The sequence below is a fragment of the Jaculus jaculus genome, chromosome 1, assembly GCF_020740685.1.
Source record: "Jaculus jaculus isolate mJacJac1 chromosome 1, mJacJac1.mat.Y.cur, whole genome shotgun sequence".
Lineage (NCBI taxonomy): Eukaryota > Metazoa > Chordata > Mammalia > Rodentia > Dipodidae > Jaculus > Jaculus jaculus.
Window position 1 is genome coordinate 148,728,252 of NC_059102.1, and position 23,404 is coordinate 148,751,655.

At 50.1% G+C, this 23,404-nt stretch overlaps 1 protein-coding gene across 1 annotated transcript in view; it reads left to right on the forward strand.

Moving 5' to 3' along the window:
- The first annotated feature begins 2,684 nt into the window (after positions 1-2,684).
- The window catches only part of Wdr5 (WD repeat domain 5), a 28,624-nt gene continuing 7,904 nt past the window's right edge, over positions 2,685-23,404 (forward strand). The window contains exons 1-9 of the mRNA XM_004654065.2: positions 2,685-2,777; positions 6,772-6,927; positions 7,483-7,591; positions 7,853-7,926; positions 8,265-8,354; positions 8,517-8,606; positions 8,781-8,864; positions 14,321-14,376; positions 21,611-21,657. Of these exons, the coding sequence (XP_004654122.1) occupies positions 6,847-6,927; positions 7,483-7,591; positions 7,853-7,926; positions 8,265-8,354; positions 8,517-8,606; positions 8,781-8,864; positions 14,321-14,376; positions 21,611-21,657 (631 nt within the window). The 5' untranslated portion in view covers positions 2,685-2,777; positions 6,772-6,846. The remainder of the gene's footprint in view (positions 2,778-6,771; positions 6,928-7,482; positions 7,592-7,852; positions 7,927-8,264; positions 8,355-8,516; positions 8,607-8,780; positions 8,865-14,320; positions 14,377-21,610; positions 21,658-23,404) is intronic.

Consider the following 23,404-nt stretch of genomic DNA (forward strand, 5'->3'; position numbering starts at 1 on the left):
CAGTCATATTTGGTGTTCCCAGTTTTAATTGAAATATGATACTGCATGTTATTTTACCCTCAGGCCTGGGAGCTGCAGAGGCCAAGACCACATCCAAGATTTCTTTCTTTTTAAGATTTACTTTTGTTTATTTATTAGAAACAGAGGGAGGGAGAGGAAGAGAGAGAGAGAGGGAGAGTGAGAATGGGTGCATCAGGGCCTCTAGCCACTGCAAATGAACTCCAGATGCAAGCGCCACCATGTGCATCTGGCTAACATGGAACCTGGAGAATTGAACCTAGGTCCTTAGGCTTTGCAGGCAAGCGCCTTAACCACTAAGCCATCTCTCCAGCCCATGGCTCCAGGTTTTCTGTAAGCCCTGAATCCCATTCTTTGGGTGTCTTCTTTCCCATTTGTGAACCAAGCAGGGGTAGCCCAGCACGAGAAAAGGCTGTGAAATCCTTTGCCAACTGCAGGCAGAGGGACTGTGAGTACAATATTCTGAAATAAAATAAAGCTAAAAAAAACCCAAAAACCACACAGAAGGACTGGGGAGATGGCTCAGCAGTAAAGGTGCTTGCTTGCAAATCCTAACAACCTGAGTTGGATTCCCCAGTACCCATATAAAGCCAGATGCGCAAAGTGGCACATGCATTGGGAGTCTGTTTGCAGCTCCTGGTGACCATGGCACACTTACTCTTTCTGTCTCTATCTCTCTCTGCTTGTAAATAAATAAATAAGCTGGGTTTGATGGTGCATATCTTTAATCCAAGCACTTGGGAGGCAGAGGTAGGAGGAGCACCATGAGTTCAAGGCCACCCTGAGACTATATAGTGAATTCCAGGTCAGCCTGGGCTAGAGCGAGACCTTACCTTGAAAAACATAATAAAAAAATTAATTAATTACAAATAATTACGACTGGGCACCTGATTGTACTGCTAGTAGTTCCCAGCACTGAGCTCATCAAAGGAAAAGAAAAGCTGGGCGTGGTGGCGCACGCCTTTAATCCAGCACACGAGAGGCAGAGGTAGGAGGATTGCTGGGAGTTCGAGGCAAGCCTGAGACTACACAGTGAATTCCACATCAGCCTGACTAGAGCAAAACTCAACCTCAGGAAAAAAAATAAAATCAAAAAAAGAAAGAAAGAAAAGAAAAGAAGAGAAAAGAAAAAGCTGGATGTGGTAGCGCACACCTTTAATCTCAGCACTTGGGAGGCAGAGGCAGGAGGACTGCTGTGAGTTCAAGCCCAACCTGGAACTACAGAGGGAGTTCCAGGTCAGCCTGCACTAGGGTGAGATCCTACCTCAGAAACAAAACAAAACAAAACTGTAAAGCTGGCTGTGATGGTTCATGCCTGTGATCCCAACCCTTAGAATGCTGTGATAGGGCTGTCACAAGTTCTAGGCCATCCTTGGTTACAGTGTGAGACCCTATCTCTACAAAAAGAAAACAAAGGAGATACCTCCCCCCCCAAAAGCCCCTAATTATGATAAGAAAACCAAGAATTTAGGCTGGAGAGATGGCTTAGCAATGAAGACATTTGCCTGTGAAGACTAACGACCCAGGTTCACTTCCCCAGTACCCACGTAAGCCACATACATTAGGTGACACAAATATTTGGAGTTCGTTTGCAGTGGCTGAAGGCCCTGGTGTGCCCCATTCTCTTTCTACCAGTCTCTTTCTATTTCTCAAATAAATAAATAAGTAATATGTAAAAATAATTATGAAGTCAAAATAGCCAAGGCTTCTGAAAAAAAAAAACAAACAACTAGGGTTGTAGAAATGGCTTAGCGGGTTAAGGTGCTTACCTGCGAAGCCTAAGGACCCAGGTTTGATTCCCCAGCATAGACATAATAAGCCAGATGCACAAGGTGGCACATGCCTCTGGAGTTTGTTTGCAGTGGCTAGAGGCCCTAGTGAGCCCATTGCCTATCAGCCTCCTTCTCTCGCAAATAAATAAATAAAATATTATTAAAAAAATACTGTAAATAGGGGGAAAATTGATGACAGCAACCAGCTTCCAAAATGGAGCTGGGGGCCATATGGGAGTGAGGCCCATGCAGGACTCTGGCAGATGTTGCAGCTAACTGCAATGTGGAGATATGGGCACCCACACCCTGTTACCTCAGACATCTGGAGCGTCTGAGGGCAACACTTGCCTTCCGTGTATGCATTCTTTATCTTCTGTGCCAGGTAGCCCCAGATCCCTCAATCCTGTCTCCAAGGGAACTGGTTTCTCAGACCCCCAGATAACATCCTTCATCTGAGTTTGGACTGGTGCCAAGCGCGGCCTTCTTGTAGCCCGGTTCCGAGCAGAGGCTCTTGCCGTTAGGCCCCTGGTTTGCAGAGCCCCTGGAGCTGCAGATCGGGGGGCGGGGAGGGGGGACTTTGAGGGCGCTGTCTTTGGGACACCAGCGCAGGCGCGGGCTCAGGGTGGCCACGGTGTAACAGGAGACGCCGCCTAGGATAACGCGAGGGGCACACTATGTATGTTCCCGCATATCCTATACTTCAGTTTTCACAAAGCGCCAGCCAAACCTGATGGGGCTGTCCAAACAGGAAGCAAACACCGCGGTCACCTCTTTAAGGCTGACCGCCTTTCCAGGCTTTCTGACCCTCGCTGCCTCCCGTCTCCCCGCCCCCCCTCCGGAAACCGCCCCGCCCTTCGCGCACGCGCACTGCCTCCCGCCGCCCGCGCCGCCGCCGCCGCGGTCTTGTCCAGCAGCTCGTCCGCAGTCGTTCGCAGGAGCGGCCGAAGCGAAGCCCGAGAGCCCGGCCCCGTAGCCGCGGCCTGGCAGGTATGTGGGTGGCCGGGGTTTTGCGGGTACGAGGAGGGTGACGTTGAGACGGGTGAGCCCCCCGATCCCCGGCTGCCGCACGTGTCCCGCAGACCTCAGGCCCGTCGCGTCCCGTCGCTGCCTTCGGTGGCCCCGGCCGAATTCGGCTGCCCCGACGCCCCTCGTGGCCGCCCTGATCCGCGGCTGCATCCCTTTCCTCTGGATGCACTAGAGGCTCCTTACTGGTCTCGGGCTACTTTTTCCCGCGTGCTCCCTGCCCGGTGCCGGGCTCGGGGCGGGGGAGCCTCCCGTGTTTCTGGGGTACCTCCACCCCACCGATCCTTTTGGCCCACCTCGCCCGGGCCGGCGTCCCTGGGGATGGGAACCACCGTCCTCTGGGGAGGGGGCGCCCCGCCAACTTCTCCCTGGTCTGCTCCTCACCAGCGTCCTAATTGAAGCTTCTACCTGGGCAGCCCAAGCCAGCTCCGTTTAAGGGATATCTAAGCTTTGGGCTGGAGCTAGCAGCGGTCAGAGGCCAGGGACCCCTGGGCTAGGGGTGCCCGCATTCTCAAGGAGGGAGGTGCCTGTCTATAGGGCTGATCCTCTGAGAACACCTGAGTGCTAGTTTAGTACGTCCTGTGTTCCCACACCTGTGCATTCGGTGCTGGGGATGGTGGTCAGGAATCTGTATTTGACCGCAGGGAGAGTACCGCCCAGGTGTGGATGTTTGTTTCTTCCGTAGTCTGGCTCTAGTGAAAAGCTGTGGCCGCCTTCGTTGTAGGCACGGAGGCCAAACCTCAACTCACCTGTCTCCCTCATTCCCAGTCTCTCCACTAGTTTGGACTCCGCCCAGTGCGGTAGGCGTAGGAAGTTGGCTTTTTCCCCGTTTCCTTTGTATTTTGAGACATACTAGTTTGAGGAAGAATGGGTGACCATGAACTGATCCTTCTGTTTCTGCCTCCCAAGAAGCTAGGGGCGTGTGCCACCTCACCAGACGGAAGTTGATTTCATATGTTAATGCTTGGTGAGCCCAAAGGTGAAAGACCACCTATCAGGCAAGCCCCTTTTTTTCAGAGTCACTATACACCCACTAGGAGGCAAATCTTCATATATGCTAAAAGAACCTGTTTTAAGTCCTCCTGCCTCCTTAGAAGACCCACCCCTGCTACCTAATCTGTTCCCCCTGGTGGTTGATTTAGACTCCTGTTTTATCAATCAATCATGAGAGGATGGGCGGGTCAGGGCCTCTTGCTGCTGCAAACTAACTCCAGTCAAATGTGACACTTTGTGTATCTGGCTTTACACTGGTACAAGGAGTTGAACCTGGGCGAGCAGGCTTTGCAAGCCATTGCTTTTAAACTACTGAGCTATCTCCCCACCACTGAGCTAGTCTTTAAAATGGACTTTCTGGTCCTTTCCTTTGCTTGGTGCTGTTACCTATCTGGACAATAAAGGTGGCCATGGGAGCACAATGAAATGGCCAGGTTGCATTAATAAGCACCAAGGGACTGGTGAGATGGCTCAGCTAGTAAAGTGCTTGCTGGGCAGGAGTGAGGTCTGAGTTCTGACTTTAGCAGTCAGGTTAGTACTCAGTGCAATGGCGTGTGTACCTGTAACCCCCACCATTGGGATCGCTAGGGTAAGCTGGCTAGCCAGACTAACTGAATTGGTGAGCTCTGGGTTCAGTGAGAGACCCTGTCTCAATAAAATGGGGCATGATTGAGGAAGACACTTGACATCTCCCTCTGGCCTCCACATACGTGCACCCACACATAAACACATTAATACACACAGGCATGTGTAACACACACACACAGAGGAAGAAAGAATAAGTATCAAGCCATGTGTGGTGGTTGGTGCGTGCCTGTGACCAGCTGTATCAGAGGCTGAAGCAGGAGACTTGAGTACTGGGATGGCCTAGAACATGGTGAGATGCTGTCTCCAAAACACCAAACAGCTGGGCGTGGTGGTGCACGCCTTTAATCCCAGCGTTTGGGAGGCAGAGGTAGGAGGATGGCTGTAAGTTTGAGGCCAGCCTGGGACTACAGAGTGAGTTCCAGGTCAGCCTGGGCTGGGGTGAGACTACCTCGAAAATAAAAGAAAACAAAACAAAACAAAAAACCCAACACCAAACAGCTGGCATTTCTTGGTCACCTGAGCTTTGTCCCCTGGAGATGCCTATGGACATGTGTGGCCCCTCCCCCATCGTTGCACCTGGACTTGCAGTGCAGCCACACGTGTCCTTGGTAAAGCAACTTGCCCTTGTGTGTGGGGTGCCTGTGTTCTCTTCTTTCCTCTAGGACTGAAGACTGGCAGACGTGCTCTTGCTCTGGTGGACTCCCTTTTGTCTTTGTCTTTCATGGGCTCCGTGTGAGGTTTCCATTTCACGCTCCAAGGTAGAATTTTCATTAGGTTGATTGCTGGGGGAATCAGTGGCCAGTAACATCTGTAAGCATGTCTTGGTGGTTCTCCGTTTGACTGGTGCTCCTCCCCCTTCCCCAGTGTGTGCTTTTGTGTGATGTATTCTCTAGCAAGATCCAGTGCTGGGCTGGAGGAACCGTCCTGACTGCACGGGGTTTGGGCTGTATGTTGTCCAGGTGCAGCTGGTATGGTGGCTTTTCACTGTCCTCTGCACCCTGTGTCGTGGGTGCAGTTCTGCTGCTGCTCTGGAGGACCAGCCATGGAGCCTCTGCAGGCAGAGGCTGCTCTGGTTTGCTTGTGCAGTCCCTTTGCAGTAAGCTGGTCATGTTCTAGACAGCAGCTCTGCGCCTAGGGCCTAGCCTGTGAGACTGCAGCGAAGTTACCCATGAAGTGGCAGCCGCTGGACGCGTACGTGCTCGTGTGTTTTCACATAGGCCTCTAATGTGATCGTATCCCTTGAGGTGTTTCAGGATTTGGGTATGCTCCCAAACTTCTGCACCCTGACGGTGTCTTGTCATGTCAGTTTTTATCAGGAAGCCCCTTCCCCTTAACCATGCCAAAGGTTCTTACTGTAAGCACAAGTGCATTCTGTTTGTACCCCTGCTCTCCACCATGGGAATCCTGCAGTGTGAGCTTTTTTTTTTTTTTTTTTTTTTTTTTAGTTTTTTTGAGGTAGGGTTTCATTCTTTCACTCTAGTTCAGGCTGACCTGGAACTCAATCTGTAGTTCCAGGATGGCCTTGAACTCAGGGTGATCCTCTTCTGCCTCCCCCCAGTGCTGGGATTAAAGGCCTGTGCCACTACACCTGAGGGTGAGCCTTTCTTGGGGCCACAAAAGGGATAGGACCAGGGCTGTCTCAGCGAGGTGTCTGGAGAAGTATTAGCCTGCTGTGAGGTGATAAGTAAGGTTTCCAATGGAACATCTTATTTGCTGCAGGCCCAGTGTGGTGGTCATGTTGTCGTTTTATTCCTTTTCCTGGAAATTCTTTTTTGGTTTTTCGAAGTAGGTTCTTGCTCTAGCCCAGGCTGACCTGGAATTCACTATGTAGTCTCAAGGTGGCCTTGAACTCAGTGATCCTCCTACCTCTGCCTCCTGAGTGCTGGGATTAGAGGGGGGGGGGAGAGAACATGAGTCCACTAAGGGCCTCTGGCCTCTGTAAAGGAACTCCAGAGGCATGTGCCACCTTGTGGCTTATGTGGATCCTGGAGAATCGAATTTGGGTCCTTTGGCTTTGTAGGCAAGCACCGTAACTGCTAGGTCATTTCTCCGGCTCTGTTTTGTTTTCTTTTGAGGCCGGGGCTCACTCTAGTTCAGGCTGACCTGGATGTAACTCAGTAGCCCCAGGCTTGCCTCAAAATCAAGCCAGTTTTCCTACCTCAGTCTTCTAAGTGCTGGATTTGTTTGGATTTGTTCTTGTGTTTGTTTTTCAAGGTGGGGCCTCACTCTAGGCCAGGCTACCTTGGAATTCACGAGTCTCAGGGTGGTCTTGAACTCACAGGGATCCTCTCACCTCTGCCTCCCTAGTGCTAGGAATAAAGGCCTGTGCCACCATGCCCAGCTTATTTTAGTTTATTTTTTATTTTGTTTTAAATAGGCCTTCTACTGTGAAGTTTGGTTAGCTACAGCCTCTTCACAGAGAGTTCCCTTGCACACGGTGGGCTTCAGAGCCATGGCCACCGAGGAGAAGAAGCCGGAGACAGAGGCTGCAAGAGCACAGCCCACCCCTTCCTCATCGGCCACGCAAAGCAAGGTGTGTCCCGGGGGGGAGGGGGTTGTCTCTGGGGCAGGTAGAGAATATGAATGAGTCTTTGGTTTCTCCACTCAGCTGAATATGCTGACAGTGTGATGATTGCCTGTTAGACACCACATCAAGGGATTCCCAGGCTATCACCTTGGAGGGTGGGGCTTGATCAATGATTCAGATTACTGATTGATTATCAGTCTGTAGAATCCAGGAAATAACTCTGAGCAACCCCCCCCCCCACTCTGACAATCTGGATGGCTAAGCAGACATACTGCCCCCCCCCCCCCAGCAACAGGGAGCACTGCCTTCACCTGCATTTCAGAACTGTGTCTGGTGTCTCATGAGAGTGGAGCACTATACTGAGGTGGGGACTCCAGGGAACCAGGGGTTCTGAGAGGGAAGATGATGGGCTTTGTCCCTTTGAAGGGTGACAACAGAGAGGATTGTGAGGTTCGTGGTGTATGAGTTTTGGAGCTAACTGGATAAAGCCGAGTTGCATTTGGGGAGTTAAGTGATTGGGGAGGTGTGGCTGCTTCTGGTTCAGTTACACTGTCTCCACAGCCCACCCCTGTTAAGCCAAACTACGCTCTGAAGTTCACCCTGGCTGGCCACACAAAAGCCGTGTCCTCTGTGAAGTTCAGCCCAAATGGGGAGTGGCTGGCAAGTTCGTGTATGTATCCTCAAGTCCCTTGGCCTCTGGGGAGGTGGTGGGCTGAGCTGTGTGGCTTCTTAATGCTGCCACTGGGTGGTTTAGCATTTGGTGTGTCCCTTCTCTGAAGTGACTGTCCCTCAAGCCACAGGGCCTGGGAGGGGTACCTCTGTCCGCCAGCGACAGTGCTGGGTCTGGGCTGCATGTGGGAACAGGCCTGGTGCTCGGGGACTGGGTGGCCACATGCCGCACTGAGCCACAGCTTCCTTTCGTTTCTTTTAGCGGCTGATAAACTCATTAAGATTTGGGGAGCATATGACGGGAAGTTTGAGAAAACCATATCTGGTCACAAACTGGTAGGTATCTTATGAGTGAGTACACTGGCTCTTGACTGGACGCCTGGCACGAGGGAGGTTGCAGCGTCGGGGTCTCATGCAGTCAACTTGTAGTCCTCCTGCCTCAGGCCGCTTCACCACGCTCGGCTGCCTCCTGTGGTTTTAGTGCTGGCACCTTTGAATTCCTCAGGAGGCCTGCCGGAGCCTGAGAGTGGCCTTTTTCCTTTGCACTTGGTGTCTTGTGTTAACAGTAGCCAGAAGATTTCCTAGGAGCATTTGTGGAGTTTTGGTCTTTTACCAGTGTCTTGGAATTTTTTGTTCCAGAAGATGATGATGAAAAATGTTTTTTCTTCCCCAAGGGAATATCCGATGTAGCCTGGTCATCAGATTCTAACCTCCTTGTGTCAGCTTCCGATGACAAAACCTTGAAGATATGGGATGTGAGCTCAGTAAGTGACCTGGTCCTCTCTCAGGGAGGCTCCTGAGAAGTGGGTGGGGGAGGTTGAGGTGAGTTGAGTGGTCTTGTGGGGGGTCAGCAGGTATGCTGGGAAGCCCAGTGCTGGCCTTTGGGGACCACCCTTGGAATCACAAAAGCCCCATCTGTCCTGTAGGGAAAGTGTCTGAAGACCCTGAAGGGCCACAGTAACTACGTCTTCTGCTGCAACTTCAACCCCCAGTCCAACCTCATCGTCTCAGGGTCTGTAAGTGCTTGGGTCTGTCCTTCGGGGCGCGCTGTGGTGTATAGTGTCACCTGTTGGTGCTCAGCATGGGGCAGGCTATTGGCTTCCAGATGGGGGCCTTGTGGGGTTCTGGAGACTCCACCTTCCCTGTGCTGTGTCCTGTAGAATCATTTTAACGTCCTGTCTCATCTTTAGTTTGATGAAAGTGTGAGGATATGGGACGTAAAAACGGGGAAGTGCCTCAAGACTTTGCCTGCTCATTCTGATCCAGTCTCAGCGGTGAGTTTCCCTGATACATGTTGCTTGTGTTGCCCAGCAGGAGTCCCTTTAGATGGGTGGACCTAGGGATCTAGCCAACTAGAGGCCTTTCATTTCTGTGATGTGATGTGGTGGGTGGATGCTGGTGGGGTGTATCTTGGAACCCTGTGTGGCTTGGGAGGGGCAGGTGGTCAGGGGTTTTGACAGTGGTGCTCTGGAACTGGTTGTCATGGGATGGGTGTGTGTGTGGGGGGGGATGTGGAAAGGTGTTTGGAGAAGACAGAGCCTTGCAATGGGCACTGGGCACAGGAAAGGGATTCTGAGTGGTGGAGCAGCTGTTTGATTGTCTTGACTCTAGCCAGGCTGACCTGGAGCTCATTGTGGGGTTAAAGGAGTGAGCCACCATAGCCAGGTTGAGTGGAGCAGCTTGGATTGCTGGGATTGGTAGGATGGCCCAGTTGTGGGAATTGTGGACATGGGCTCTCGGTAAGCTAGTACTACATGACCCAATGCAGAACAAGTGACCAGAGTTAAAGCACATCATCGTGAATTATGATTGTTGTCCATTTCTTTGTTTGGGTGGGTAGGTTGGAGAATAGTCTCTTGCAGTCTAGGATGGCCTTGAACTTACTGTGTAGCTGAGGATTACCGTGAATTTACGATCCTCCTGTCTCTATCTCCCAAGTGTTAGGGTTATAGGTGCTTGTCAGCGCTCCCGGTTTATACGCCCCGTAGGGATCTGGGGACCTAGAGCTTCCGGCATGTTAGGCAAGCATTTAGCTATAGTCCCAGGTCTATCCCTGTCTTAAAATTTTTTTTCTTTAATTTTTTTATTGGCAGCTTCTGTACTTACAGACAATAAACTATGACACCCCCCCCCCATTTTCCCCTTCACTCTCTGCTCTCCATCACATTCCCTTCTGCCCTCTGTTAGTCTCTCTTTTATTTTGATGACAGCATCTTTTTCTCCTATTATGAGGATCTTGTGAAGGTATTGCTAGGCACTGCGAGGTCATGGATATTGAGGCCAATTTCTGTCTGGACAATTACATTGTAAGGAGTCCTACCCTTCCTTTGGCTCTTACATTCTTTCTGCCACCTCTTCCGCAATGGACCCTGAGCCTTGGAGGGTGTGCTAGAGATGTTTCAGTGCTGAGCATTCCTCCATCACTTCTCAGCACTATGTTGCCTATTGGGTCATCCCAGTGGTCACCATCTGAAAAGAGAAGCTTCTCTAACCAGAACTGAGAGTAGCATTAATGTGTGAATATGAACATTAAGTGTAGTGCTTGCGGGACAGTTTGGTGGACATAATATATGCATTTAGCTAGATAAGAGTGAGCTTTATACCTTTAAGGTGCATGGCCTCCCCTGCCATAGGCTTTTGATTAGGTTTTCAGTACCAGGCACATATTCCCTGTATCCTCTCCCATAGAGTGAGCCTCTAGTCCAATTAGAGAGCAATTGGTTTCCTCCAGAGCAGACATGCCACTGTTGCACCCATTCTGTCATTTGGCCTATCTGGCCACACTTGAGGCTTCCAGTGTCCACTGATGACTTCTGTTTCCATAGGCTGCTTGTAGTGCAGCTTTTTCCAGCTTACAGTTGGCTGGTCTACAGGGAGGAGGTTTTCAGCTCAGCACCAGATTTATTTTTCAGTGATCTTGCTGCCCATGCATATGACGTCTTCCAGGTCTTCATAATCTAGGTCTATCCCTGCCTTAAATTTTTTAAAAATATATTTTATTTTATTTATTAAAGAAAAAGAGAGGGAGGGAGAGAATGGGTATGCCAGAGCCTCTAGCCACTGCAAATGAACTCCAGACATATGTGCTACCATGGGCGTCTGACTTGTGTGGGAGTTGAACCTGGGTCCTTTGGCTTTGCTGGCAAGTGTCTAAACTGCTAAGCTCTCTCTTCAGCCCTAAACTTTTAAAAATCTTTTTTGGTTTTTCGAGGTAGGGTCTCACTCTAGCTCAGGCTGACCTGGAATTCACTATGTAGTCTCAGGGTGGCTTAGAACTCATGGCGACCCTCCTACCTTTGCCTCCCGAGTGCTGGGATTAAAGGCGTGTGCCACCAAGCCAACACTGCAGTTTTTATTTTTTTATTTTTCGAGGTAGGGTCTCACTCTAGCCCAGGCTGACCTGGAATTCACTAGGTGGCCTCGAACTCATGGCAATCCTCCTACCTCTGCCTCCCGAGTGCTGGGATTAAAGGTGTGTGCCACCACGCCCGGCAACACTGCAGTTTTTGACAGAAGGACAATTTGCTTTTTCTTTAAAAAAATATATGTGTGTGTGTGTGTGTGTGTGTGTGTGTGTGTGTGTGTGTACTTTTTTGTTTGAGAGGCATCTCTTGCTTTCTTTCATTTTATTTATTTGCAAGGGGAGAGAGGGAGGAAGAGAGGAAGGAAGGAGAAAAAAAAAAGTGTGGGTACAGTATCAAGCAGATGGGTATCCTGAGTGCACACAGCTGTGCTTGGCCCAGAGCCACTGCTAATGTGTGTCTTCTCAGAGGTGCTGGGTACAGGGCTTACACACAGGTCTAGTCTGACCCCCGCAGTCTGTCCTTGTGCACAGGGTCAGAGTGAGGTGTAATTGACTTTCATGCGGGCAATGCTAAGTGAACAGTGGGATGCAACTAGAAAAGTGAGTTTAACTGAGGACCTCCTGTGAGCAGAAAGGAAGGCTTTCAGGTGGTCAGAGGGCAGAGGATGGCTGCAGGACATTGAGACAAGGTGGGGTGTCAAACAGGTGTTGTGTAGGAGTAATGTGCATACTGAACTCTGGAAGGCAACTGGTGTAGGGAATAGCACCTGCCGCCAGCTTGACTTGGTTCCTGTGGGGTCATATGTTTTAAACATGTAGCTTTTTCAGCCTTCCTCACTGCTCTTTTGCTTCAAAACAGCAGTGGGGCTGTCGCTAGCTTCTGTCATATCTCCTACTTTTCTGAAGGTCCCTTGGCTCTCTGTGCATATCCACACCCCTGAGACCCACTGTGGGGTGACACTTGGCCAGGTACCCTCTGAGGAGGCTTTTCTGTACTTTTTGGTTTTTCGAGGGGTCTCACTGTAGCTCAGGCTGACCTGGAATTCACTATGGAGTCTCAGGGTGGCCTCGAACTCACGGCAGTCCTCCTACCTCTGCTTCCCGAGTGCCGGGATTAAAGGCATGCACCACCACGCCCTGCTTTTGTAACCACTTCTATCATAAAGGTATCTTGTTTGCATGGTCTTGTATGCTTGGAGATAATGGATGCTGGGGCTAGAAACGTTGAGGCTGAGGCCCTCTGCTGGACCTCTTTTGCAGTTCCCCTTGCCAGTCCAGGTCCAGCCTCCACTGAAGTCCCTCCTGTGCCCTCTCCTTGTCGTGGGCCAGTGCGTTGTCTTTGTGTCCTGTGCACCCTCGCTTGGCTGTTGGCCATCTCTCCCTCAGAGAGCCCTTGTGGACTTGATTCTAGGAGGAACTGGGTGGGTGTTTTCTTTTCATAGCATGCTGTCTCTCATACCTCAACACTGAATGGAAAAGTTGGGTGCTCATATGGACTCTATCCTGCATTTAAAAACAGGGATGAAGCTGGGTGTGGTGGTACACACCTTTAATCCCAGCAGAGGTAGGAGGATCGCCTTGAGTTCAAGGCCACCCTGAGACTACATAGTGAATTCCAGGTCAGCCTGAGCTAGAGTGAGACCCTACCTCGAAAAAACAAAAAAAAAAAGTCAGTGATGAGCATGGATGGCTAGGTGAATACGGGTTGCCCTGAGTTGAAAAAAGTTCAGAGCCGCTGGCAGCAGTGTTGGAGCCAATGGAAACAATGAGCTGTGGAACTAAAATGTCTATGAAATACCTTGTGGCGATCTTTAAGGGCTTCTGTTGAAATAACTTAGATACATGAGATTAAATGAAATCTTTCAGTTCCATTGTTCTGGCTTCGGTGCACAGCTGCCAGCAATATAAATACCCATGGTTCTTTGAGGGGGAGGTCTGGCTGCTGGCTCTTCATGAGGTCCCCAGGCCTGTGATGGTAGCATTCTTTGGAACTAGTTTGAAGATCTGAGTGCATATTCTCCTAGCCTGAGTGCATATTCTCCTAGCCCTTGGGAGGTTTAGCAGCCTGGAATACATAGCTAGACCCTGTCTCAAGAAGAACAGGGAAAAAACAAAACAAAAATAGAAACATGTTTTTGGTCCTTACTGTAGACACCAAATTCAGAATTCAAAAACGAGGGCTAGGGTCTAGGTGGTGCTTCCAAAAAAAAAAATCCTAAATTTTTATCATTTTCATTGGCGTCTTAGGTAGGTAGGACTCAAGACAAGCCTTTTTATAATAACACTGCTTCAGGAATGGTAAGGGGACATACTTCCTGGGCCAGATTAAGCCACACAAAAAGTCCTTGATGTCATGGTTTAAGAACGAGGCTCAGGCCATGTGTCCTCACTGCCCACACTAGTTGCTTAGCCTGGATGCTGGTTACATTTGGGTAGCCCCGTATCTGCAGAATTCTTTATAATCCCACCATGCCCCTTACTCAGGAAGTGCCAGCCGTATCCAGATGTGACAATCAGATATCTCTATAAGTGGTCAAATATACTACTACTACAGAGGTCCCTGTGTAGCTCCGGCTAACCTTGAACTGTAGAAATCCTTCTGTTTCAGCCTAATGGATGAGTTGTGATTACAGATGTGAGCCACCACACCATGTAGTTAGACTCTTACATCCTGGTACTAGGATTTACATAGCCAATAAATAAAAATGTCTGGCTGAGGATGTAGCTCAGTTGGTAGGGTTCCTCATGTGTAGCCTTCATGAAGTCCTGGCTCTTGATCTCTTGCCCCTCATAAATTGGGTGTGGTGGTACATACCTGTAATCTCAGTGGTGGAAGGAGGAGCAGAAGTTTTAAGATGATTTGTATAGCTGGTTTTAGGCTAGTCTGGGCTACATGAGATTCTACCTCAAAAAATAAACAAAAGCAAACACTGAAATCACAGGAGGGCTAGGGAGTTACCCTGAGGGCACATGGGTTGAGAAGGCCAAGGACTCCCTTAGTGAAATGCTGCAAATCAGCCCGCAGGGCCAGGCCTGTGAGTGTCCTGTGCACAGGGTTTGGAGCTCAGGAGGTTTGTCTTGTTCAGAATCTGGAGCTTGGGGTCTTGTGTCTAGGATCCAGAACCCAGAGGCTCAGCATGGGCTGGGAACCACTAGGGAGAGCGGGAGAGCGGGCTTCTTTCCTGACCTGAAGCCCGCCTTGTTCACTGCTAAGTCAGAGGAGGGTTTATTCATATGGACCTTGGGTTGCGCCTGAGGGCAGGGTAGGCAGGCAGACTTGGAGGCATGGAGCATGAGCAGGACCTAAAGGAAAGCTGTGTAGCGCTTTCTGCCCTCACGGATGCCTGTGGGTGGGAGGGCTTTGGGATAGAGACCATATTCTGGTGACTACGAAGTAAGCATCTCTTGCTCCACTCTAATCCTCAGGTCCATTTTAATCGTGACGGATCGTTGATAGTTTCCAGTAGCTATGATGGCCTCTGGTAAGTGAGAATCTTCAGGTAATGAACACATGCTCAGTGCCCAAAGAAGGACGTGTGCATTCACTTCCAGAACCCTTGCACCCCAGTGGGTTTGCGCATGTTGATAGACAGTGTGGTGCCAGGCCAGCATATGAAAAGCTACAAAAAGAGAGGGCAAGAGTTGAAGAGTTGGTGTGGCTGGGAGCAGGGAGGCCTCCCAAGGCTGAGTGAGCAAGAGACACGAGCTCCTTACAGACCCTTGAGTTGGTCCTTCTTGGACTGTGGAAAGTGAGTGGCTGGGTCCTGTGGTGAGTGCGGTGGGCTGATGTGGCGGTGCTCTGAGAAGGCCCTGTCCACAGGACAGGTGAATCCTGGGCAGGTGAATTTGTAGAACCCACCTGGCATAGGGGAGGGAGGAGGAGTCTATGACGTGGGCTCTGCAGAGCTTGCAGGTAAGTCGGAAGTGGGTGATGCTGCACACCTGACTGGAGGACGTGTGGTGGAAGTGCTCGGGGTTACTCAGGAGATAGGAAAGCTGTCTGTGGAGACAGGTGGGGAGGGAAGCACCAGAGTTGGACAGCTTCATGACTGGTGACCTGTTCGGTGTATTTGGTGCAGAGGGAGGGGACATTGGTAGCCACTGTCTGTTGGTAATGCCAACAGGGCATTTCAGTTAGTGATGGCAGAAGTAGTGTTCCATGTTGAGCAAAACAGGGTGATACAGAGTAATGTGGAGAACCAGTTGTGATGGTGCCCGCCTTTAATCCCAGCACTTGGGAGGCGGAGGTAGGAGGATCACAGTGAGTTTGAGGCCACCCTGAGACTACATAGTGAATTACAGGTCAACCTGAGCTAGCGTGCGATCCTGTCTTGAAAAACAAAAAAGTAATGTGGGTAGTAATACAGATAAAATATAGTGGATTGAAGCTGACCATGGTGGCGCCTGCCTTTAATCCCAGTACTTGGGAGGCAGAGGTAGGAGGATCACCTTGAGAGACTACAGAGTGAATTCCAGGTCAGCCTGAGCTAGAGTGAGACCCTACCTCAAAAAACAAACAACAACAACAAAAAAAACAGAAAAATACAGTGGATTGGGTCTGGTGGGCATGGGTTGGCTAAATACCCTCTTTCAAGGCTATCAGGTTTGGGTTTAGAAAACCCTTCTGACTTAGTGCTGCTTTCAAGAAACACCCCAAAATGAAGTGGAAAGGTTGAACAAGATAGGCAGGTGATGTCTTGCATATATGTATAACAAAATGTCCTTGAGAATGGAGTTGGAGGATAAGACAGGGCTGGGAGTGTCCAGGATGAGCCAGGCATACTGATAGCAGAAGAATGCCCCAGCCAGATAATAAAACCTAGGTGTTCTGAGAGAAGGTGACTTTAGTGTGTGTGTGTGTGGGGGGGAGCTTCTGGAGATGAACCTGGGGGCTTTGGAGGTGCCGGGCTGGAGCTCTGCCAGTGAGCCCTGGCCCCGCCCTGGGAGTTCCTTAAGTACATGGCAGTGACTGAGAGCAGAGGGCTCCAGGCTTTGTGAAGCTGTCTGGCGCTGTTACTTGTTTCCTTCCCACATAGAGAAAGTCATATTCTCTAACTCTCCCGCCCTCCCTCCTTTCTTGCTCCCCCCCCCCCCCCACTGGCAAAAACATGAACGGAGAAATTTTTCAGAATTTAGCCCTCTAAAGCTCTCTAACTCTGTGGGTCCATTTGTGCATTACAGAGTCATTTCTGTCACAGGCTGGGTGGCCCCAAGGTAGGATCGATCGGCCACTATCGGGCTAGGGGGAATCTAGTGGGATTTCAGGTGGAAGTACATTGGAAACTCACTCTCCAGTCTGACTCTGGGGAAGCAGGGGAACAGAATTGAGGAACCTTGTCAGGTGGGTCAGCTGATGCCTTAGTGGGCCAGTCTATAGCCAGCTCATGATCCCATCCTGGGGCTGAACTCTTCTGGACCGGCAGGGCCCCGACCTGCGTGACGATGGTGTTTGGGACCGTGGTCACCGGGCATGTGGCAGCACAAAGCTCCTGGCCCTGTGCTCTCTGCTGGTGGAGAGCAGAGCCCTAGGCGCCCCTCGCTGCTCTTCACATTCTCCTGGCCCTCAACCTGGAGATGGCCTTTTAGTCAGCAAGGCTCCACGGTTCTTCAGCCTCTTCCTCTCGGATCCCTCTCAGATCGGGGTTACACATGTGCATGACCATGTCCAGCTTCTTTTGACATGGGTCCTGGGGGATCAGTCTTTAGTGGTGTCAGTCCCTCATGCTTAAATGGCAGGCGTTCGTTCTTCTTAACCACTGAGCTGTCTCCCCAGCCCTAGAAGAGGTGTGTTTGATGAGGCCAAGATCTAAGACTACAAGCCCAGTTAAAGAATAAAGCAAAAACAAACACAATTGGCGATGGGAAGGCCCCAGGTTTAGGAGTGGAAGTAGAAGAGTATGAAGTGGTCCAGTCCACTCTGAGCAACTTGATGTACTTGGCTAGCGCCACCCCCCTTCCCCTTTGTTTTCCCCTCTTCTCCCCTTTTCCTTCCTCTCTCCCCCTTTTGTAGGGTCTCACTGTAGCCCAAGCTGGTCTCAAACTCACAGCCATCCTGCTACCTTTGCCTCCAGAGTGCTGGGATTAAAGCAAGTGTCTGTTTCTCTTGTGCCTTACTACTGTCTTTAAAAAAAAAAGTATACACACACACACATAAATTTTTTGTTTACTTTTATTTGAGAGCGACAGACTGACAGAGAAAGAGGCAGAGAGAGGGAGGGAGAGAATGGGTGTGCCAGGGCCTCCAGCCACTGCAAATAAATTCCAGATGCATGTGCCACCTTGTGCATCTGGCTTATGTGGGTACTGGGGAATCAAGCCTCATGCTGGGGTCCCTCGGCTTCACTGGCAAAGTGCTTGACCGCAAAGCCATCTCTCTAGCCCCATATGTATATTTTTAATGTGTGTGTGTATATAATTTTTATTATTGGCAGGTTCCATAATTATAGACAATAGACCATGATAATTTTTCTTCCCCCACTTTCCCCTTCACAACTCCACTCTCCATCATATCCCCTTGTGGCAGTCAGGTTCACATTGCTGGTAGAAATCACCCAACCAAGAGCAGCTTCTGGGAAAAAGATTTATTTTGGCTTACAGGCTCAAGGGGAAGCTCCATGATGGCAGGGGAAAACGATGGCATGAGCAGAGGGTGGACATCACCCCCTGGCCAACAGAAGGTGGACTACAGCAACAGGAGGGTGTGCCAAACACTGGCAAGGGGAAACTGGCTATAAAGCCCATAAGCCCGCCCCCAACAATACACTTCCTCCAGGAGGCATTAATTCCCAAATCTCCATCAGCTGGGAACCTAGCATTCAGAGCACCTAAGTTTATGGGGGACACCTGAATCAAACCACCACATTCCGCCCCTGGCCCCCATAAACTGATATTCATACATGATGTAAAATACAATGCTTTCAGTCTTACTTTAAAAGTCCCCATAGTTTTTATCAATCTCAATGATGTTCATACATCCCCATAGTTCAAGATCTTTTAACTGCGCCATAATACCAAAATATAACCTCAAAAAACCCAGAATGGCACAGAATAAATATTCACACTGCAAAAGATGGCATTAGGCATAGCAAAGAAACATTCAACCAATACAAGATTTAAAACAACCAGGGCAAATATCAAACTCTGTAGCTTCAAGTCCAGCAACTCTAGCCAGTGACAAATCTCCAAGTCCGATAATTCTAACCAGCAACAAGTCTCTGGCATTCCAATTCCGCCCCTCCAGCTAGGCTACTCACAGTCCTGGGAAACTTCATCGGGGCCGGCAGCTCCTCGGCAGCCATCTCATGGTCCCGGCATCTCCACTGGGTCTCCACTGCAAGCCACGGTTCATCCTCATGGCCCCATGGGGTCTCTATGCAGGCAACCAGCAAACCTGCTTCACACTGCCCATGGCCATTTCCAAAACACAAGACCGTGTTGCAAACTCAATGACCCTCTTTCCAGCATTTCTTATACTCCACGATACCAGGTAGGGTGCCAATTTGTTAATCCAGGGGGGAATAAAGCAGACTTTGAAGAACAGGACACTCCTTGAGCACTCAGGCCCCTTCTAAAGAGTCTACATTCTTGTTGCCCCAGCGCAGGTCAGCTAGCCCAGTCTCAAAGGTTGTAACTGAGAGATCAGTTGCAGCTGAATGGGCAAGAGTTCACCCAAAGATTTTTCTTTCTGTGCCATATCCCTCTGCACACACCAGTTCATTTCTACGCAAAGCAACCCTGCACAACTTCTCAGGACACGGGCACAAGAGCAAGCTTCTCACACAAACTGCTAGCCCAGTCCAGGCACAGCTCTTTCTCACCCTCATAAGTCAAACCTCACAGTCCATAGTTCTTACTGCCTTCAGGTCTTTCAGCTCTGACCAGATTAGTCCATCAGGCTGTACTTACAGTACTGCAAGGCATCTCTTAGGCCAAGATTTCAACTCCTTCCACATTCCTCTTGAAAATCAGCTACAAAAGGCTGAAGCCACATAGTCAGGTGTCCAGCAGCAATCCCACTCCTCGGTACCACTTTACTGTGGCAGTCAGGTTCACATTGCTGGTAGAAATCACCCAACCAAGAGCAGCTTCTGGGAAAAAGAGATTTATTTTGGCTTACAGGCTCAAGGGGAAGCTCCATGATGGCAGGGGAAAACGATGGCATGAGCAGAGGGTGGACATCACCCCCTGGCCAACAGAAGGTGGACCACAGCAACAGGAGGGTGTGCCAAACACTGGCAAGGGGAAACTGGCTATAAAGCCCATAAGCCCGCCCCCAACAATACACTCCCTCCAGGAGGCATTAATTCCCAAATATCCATCAGCTGGGGAGCTAGCATTCACAACACCTAAGTTTATGGGGGACACCTGAATCAAACCACCACACCCCTCCTCCTCTCAATCAGTCTCTTTTATTTTGATGTTACCATCTTTTCCTCCTATTATACTGGTCTTGTGTAGGTACTGAGAGGCCATGGATATCCAGGCCATTTTGTGTCTGGAAGAGTAATTACATTGTAAGGAGTCCTATCCTTCCTTTGGCTCTTACATTCTTCCTACCACCTTTTCTACAATTTTTAAATATATAATTAATTTTAGTTGTTTATTTATATTAGAGATAGAATGGGGTACTGGGGAATCAAACCTGGGTCTGGATGGTGTGCCAGTCTAAGGAAAAACAGCAGCTCCAGGCTCAGTGAAAGACTTGTCTCAACAAAGTAAGGCAGGGCTGGGGAGATGGATTAGTACTTAAAGCACACTCAAAGCCAAAGGACCCAGCTTCAATTTCCGGGACCCACTTAAGCTAGATGCACAAGGTGGCACATGTGTCTGGAGTTTATTTACAGTGGCTTTAGGCCCTGGTGTGCCCATTCTCTCTATCTGCCTCTGTCAAATAAATAAATAAATGAAAATAAAATATAAATAAATTAATTAATAAAATGGAGCTGGGTCTGGTAGCACACACCTTTAATCCCAGCACTCAGGAGACAAGGGTAAAAGGATCACTTAAGTTCAAGGCCATCCTGAGACTACATAGTGAATTCTGGGTCCGCCTGGGCTATAATGAGACTCTACTTCAAAAAAATCAAGAATAAATAACTAGGGCTGGAGAGATGGCTTAGAGGTTAAGACATTTGCTTGCAAAGCCAAAGGACCCCAGTTCTATTCCCAGGATGAAAGCCAGATGCACAAGGTGGTGCATGTGTCTGGATTTTGTTTGCAGTGGCTAGAGGCCCTGGTGCGCCCATTCTCTTTCTCTGTCTCACAGTCTCTCTCAAGTACATAAAATATATTGAAAAATAAGTAAGAAAATAAAATGGAATCTATCAAAAAGCCTAACTGGGCTGTGTGCTGAGAGAATTGGTGTACGGAAGAGGAGGACTGCCAGTGTGGGTAGGATCTGAGGCTGCAGCACACACAGGCTGTCTTGTCTTGGGGTCGCTGCAGCCTGGTGGAAGGAAGTGCAGAGATCCCAGTGTTGCGTTCCGCTAGGGCCTGGGGAGGAGTCCGCCCCTGAGCAGCTGGTAGAGCCCTCACCCTGAGGAGTGTGGCTCAGCCTGAGTAAGGGTGCAGATGTGCCAGTAGGGGCATGGAGATTGGGTTGGGAAGATAGTGGGTCCAACTTCCTGCTGCTGGGAGTTGACTGTGGGAAGTGTGCATGGTGGGGCAGTGTGTGTGTGTGTTTTGGCAAAAGCTGTAGAAACTGCTGGGCGCGGTGGTACACACCTTTACTCCCAGCACGTGGGAGGCAGTGGTAGGATCACTGTGAGTTCGAGGTCAACCTGAGACTACATAGTGAATTCCAGGTCAGCTTGGACTAGAGTGAGACCCTGCCTTGAAAACAAAGAAAATAAGTTTTAAGCCGGGCGTGGTGGCGCACGCCTTTAATCCCAGCACTCGGGAGGCAGAGGTAGGAGGATCACTGTGAGTTCGAGGCCACCCTGAGACTCCATAGGGAATTCCAGGTCAGCCTGGGCTAGTGTGAGACCTTACCTCGAAAACCAAAAAAAAAAAAAGAAAATAAGTTTTAGACACCAAGAACTGGTTGAGAGCCTGGTGTTCCATTCTGGGATTGTGTTTTTCTTTTTTAACTTTATTTATTTATTTATTTGAGAGAGAAAGAAAGGCAGAGAGAGAACGGGCACACCAGGGCCTCCAGCCACTGCAAACGAACTCCAGATGTGTGTGCCCCCTTGTGCATCTGGCTTATGTGGGTCCTGGGGCATCGAACCTGGGTCCTTTGGCTTTGCAGGCAAAGGCCTTAACCACTAAGCCATCTCTTCAGCCCCTTTTTGATTTGCTTTAAAACTTTTAATTTATTTTGAGATAGTGGTTTTTGACTATGTCCTTGTTGCTAAACTAGAGGGATGTCCAGGAAATGGAGCACACCTAGCATTTGTATAAAACCAGCCCTCTTGTAGGATACATGCTTGTGTGAGCATGACATTAGCTATTGGTGGCCTTTATTGTGGCTGAGAGGGTGGACAGGGAGTTGGCCCTCCTTCATGCCAGGGTTGGAGAGTGTCCACACTCTGCAGTGGGTGAAGTCTGCTCATGTTGATGAGCACTGTTCTCACCTTGTGCCTGGAGTAATTGTTAAACACCTGAGTGACGCACAGCTAAAGAAGTGAGTCTGAGGAAGGCTCTGGTCCCAGAGCTTGTGCTGGATTGGTGGCAACGCTGACCAGCTCTCTTAATTGTTTCATTCTAATTTTGCAGCCGCATTTGGGACACCGCTTCGGGCCAGTGTCTGAAGACGCTCATCGGTGAGTGCTCTGCTCCCTGCTGTGCATCTTGGGGCTGGTTTGGGTGGACCCCTGATGCGATGCTGGTGGTGGTCCTCTGGGTCATCAGTTCCTTTCCCATCTGTCTGGGCCTGCTTCCTTTTTGAAGCCTGTTTTCTTGTGCCCATCCTGTTCCCTCTGCCTCTCCTTCCTGATTGCAAGGAGCGAAGTCATTCTTTTTGAGCCTGGCTGCTGGGGCTGCTCTGGTGTGGTGTCTGTTGTCTGCTGTGTGATGCTGCCTAGTGTCCAGCCCTCTGGCCCTCCTTTACTCAGCAGTCCTGGCTTGCCCCTCGCCGCCTTTTCTCTATTGCTGGGAGGGGTGCCCACTTACTGGGGTGCTGCAAGGTGATCAGAGTGTAGGGAGCAGCAGACAGGACTAGATGAACAGGACTAAGGGCTCCCCTGGGTGTGGGGACGGGGAGGGAGGTCCCCCCTGGTCTGGGTGGGTGGGTGCTGGTTAAGGGCCTGGAAGGGTGTTACTGGGAGGGTTGGCCAGTCTGGAGGGTTGGAGCTTTGCGTTGGAGATGCAAAGGGCTGTATGGGCCTGCTTGGCTCTCTGCTAGTCCAGCCTTGGGAGGGAGAGGCTCACCTGGTCAGGTGCTGCCTTGCTAGGCTGTCAGGGGAACTGTGTGGCTATCCTGGTTGCTGGGACAATGTCCTGCATTCGCAGGAGTGGACAGGAGCTCATGCTCACTGCTGGAGGCTGGGCAACAGTACCGAGCAGGGTAGGGTTTGTTCTCCTGAAGCCCTCATGTCTCTGAGCCCACCTTCCTTCTAAGGATATGGTCACACGAGCTGGGGCACTTGAGCTCTCTTTTCCACCTGGCCACTTGTGACAAACCTCTCCCGAGTAGCTGGGGCTCGAGCTGGGCCAGTGTAAGCTCCTGGTCCCGGTGCGCCTTGGAACCTGACCTTTATGTTTGCCGTGCTGAATGAGGCTGACTCTTTGGAGCACCACACCTGAATCACAGTTGCCAGGTAGTGGTGTCACCTTGTCCTTGTGCCTCTCCTTGGTCCTCTATAGTGCTGAGAACACATCGCTAGGGCTTGAGTTACCAACACTTCCAGTCCGCAGTCACCATGCAGGTAGGGGCTGTCAAGCTAGGTTTACAGGGTGGCACCCGAGGTACAGAAAGGTTGGTCAGCTTGAAGCTAAATGGCAAGTCTAGTCATCCCTCAGTATGCATGGGGCCCTGGTTCTAACCAAGACTTTCTGTGGACATCCAAGTCCTCAGGCGTTCAGGTCCTTTGTAAAAAATGCTCTGCCACCTGCATGTGAACTTGTGCATTCCTCCCATGCACATCCATATGCGTATGTTTATTATTGTAGCTTTTTTGAGGTAGTATCTTGCTCTAGTCCAGGCTGACTTGGAAATCACTATGTAGTCTCAGGGTGGCCTTGAAGTCACATTGATCCTCCTCCTTCTGCCTCCCAAGTGCTGGGGTTAAGGTGTGCGCCACCACGCCTGCCTCCTCCCACGTATTTTAATCTTCTGTAGATGGCTTCTAACACCTGATACAGGTAAATGTTGTGTGGTTGTTACATCGTACTATTAAGGAAGTGACCAGTGGGCAGCAAGAAGGAGAGTGAGTATTCATTCAGTTCAGGCTCTTACCAAGATTCCTGGGGCTTGCATATCATAGGTCAGTGTCCCAGGCATACGTTCTAAAGATGGCCTGGGTAAGGAGCACAGATGGTGCTCTGAATTAATGGTCTCATGGTGGCTGC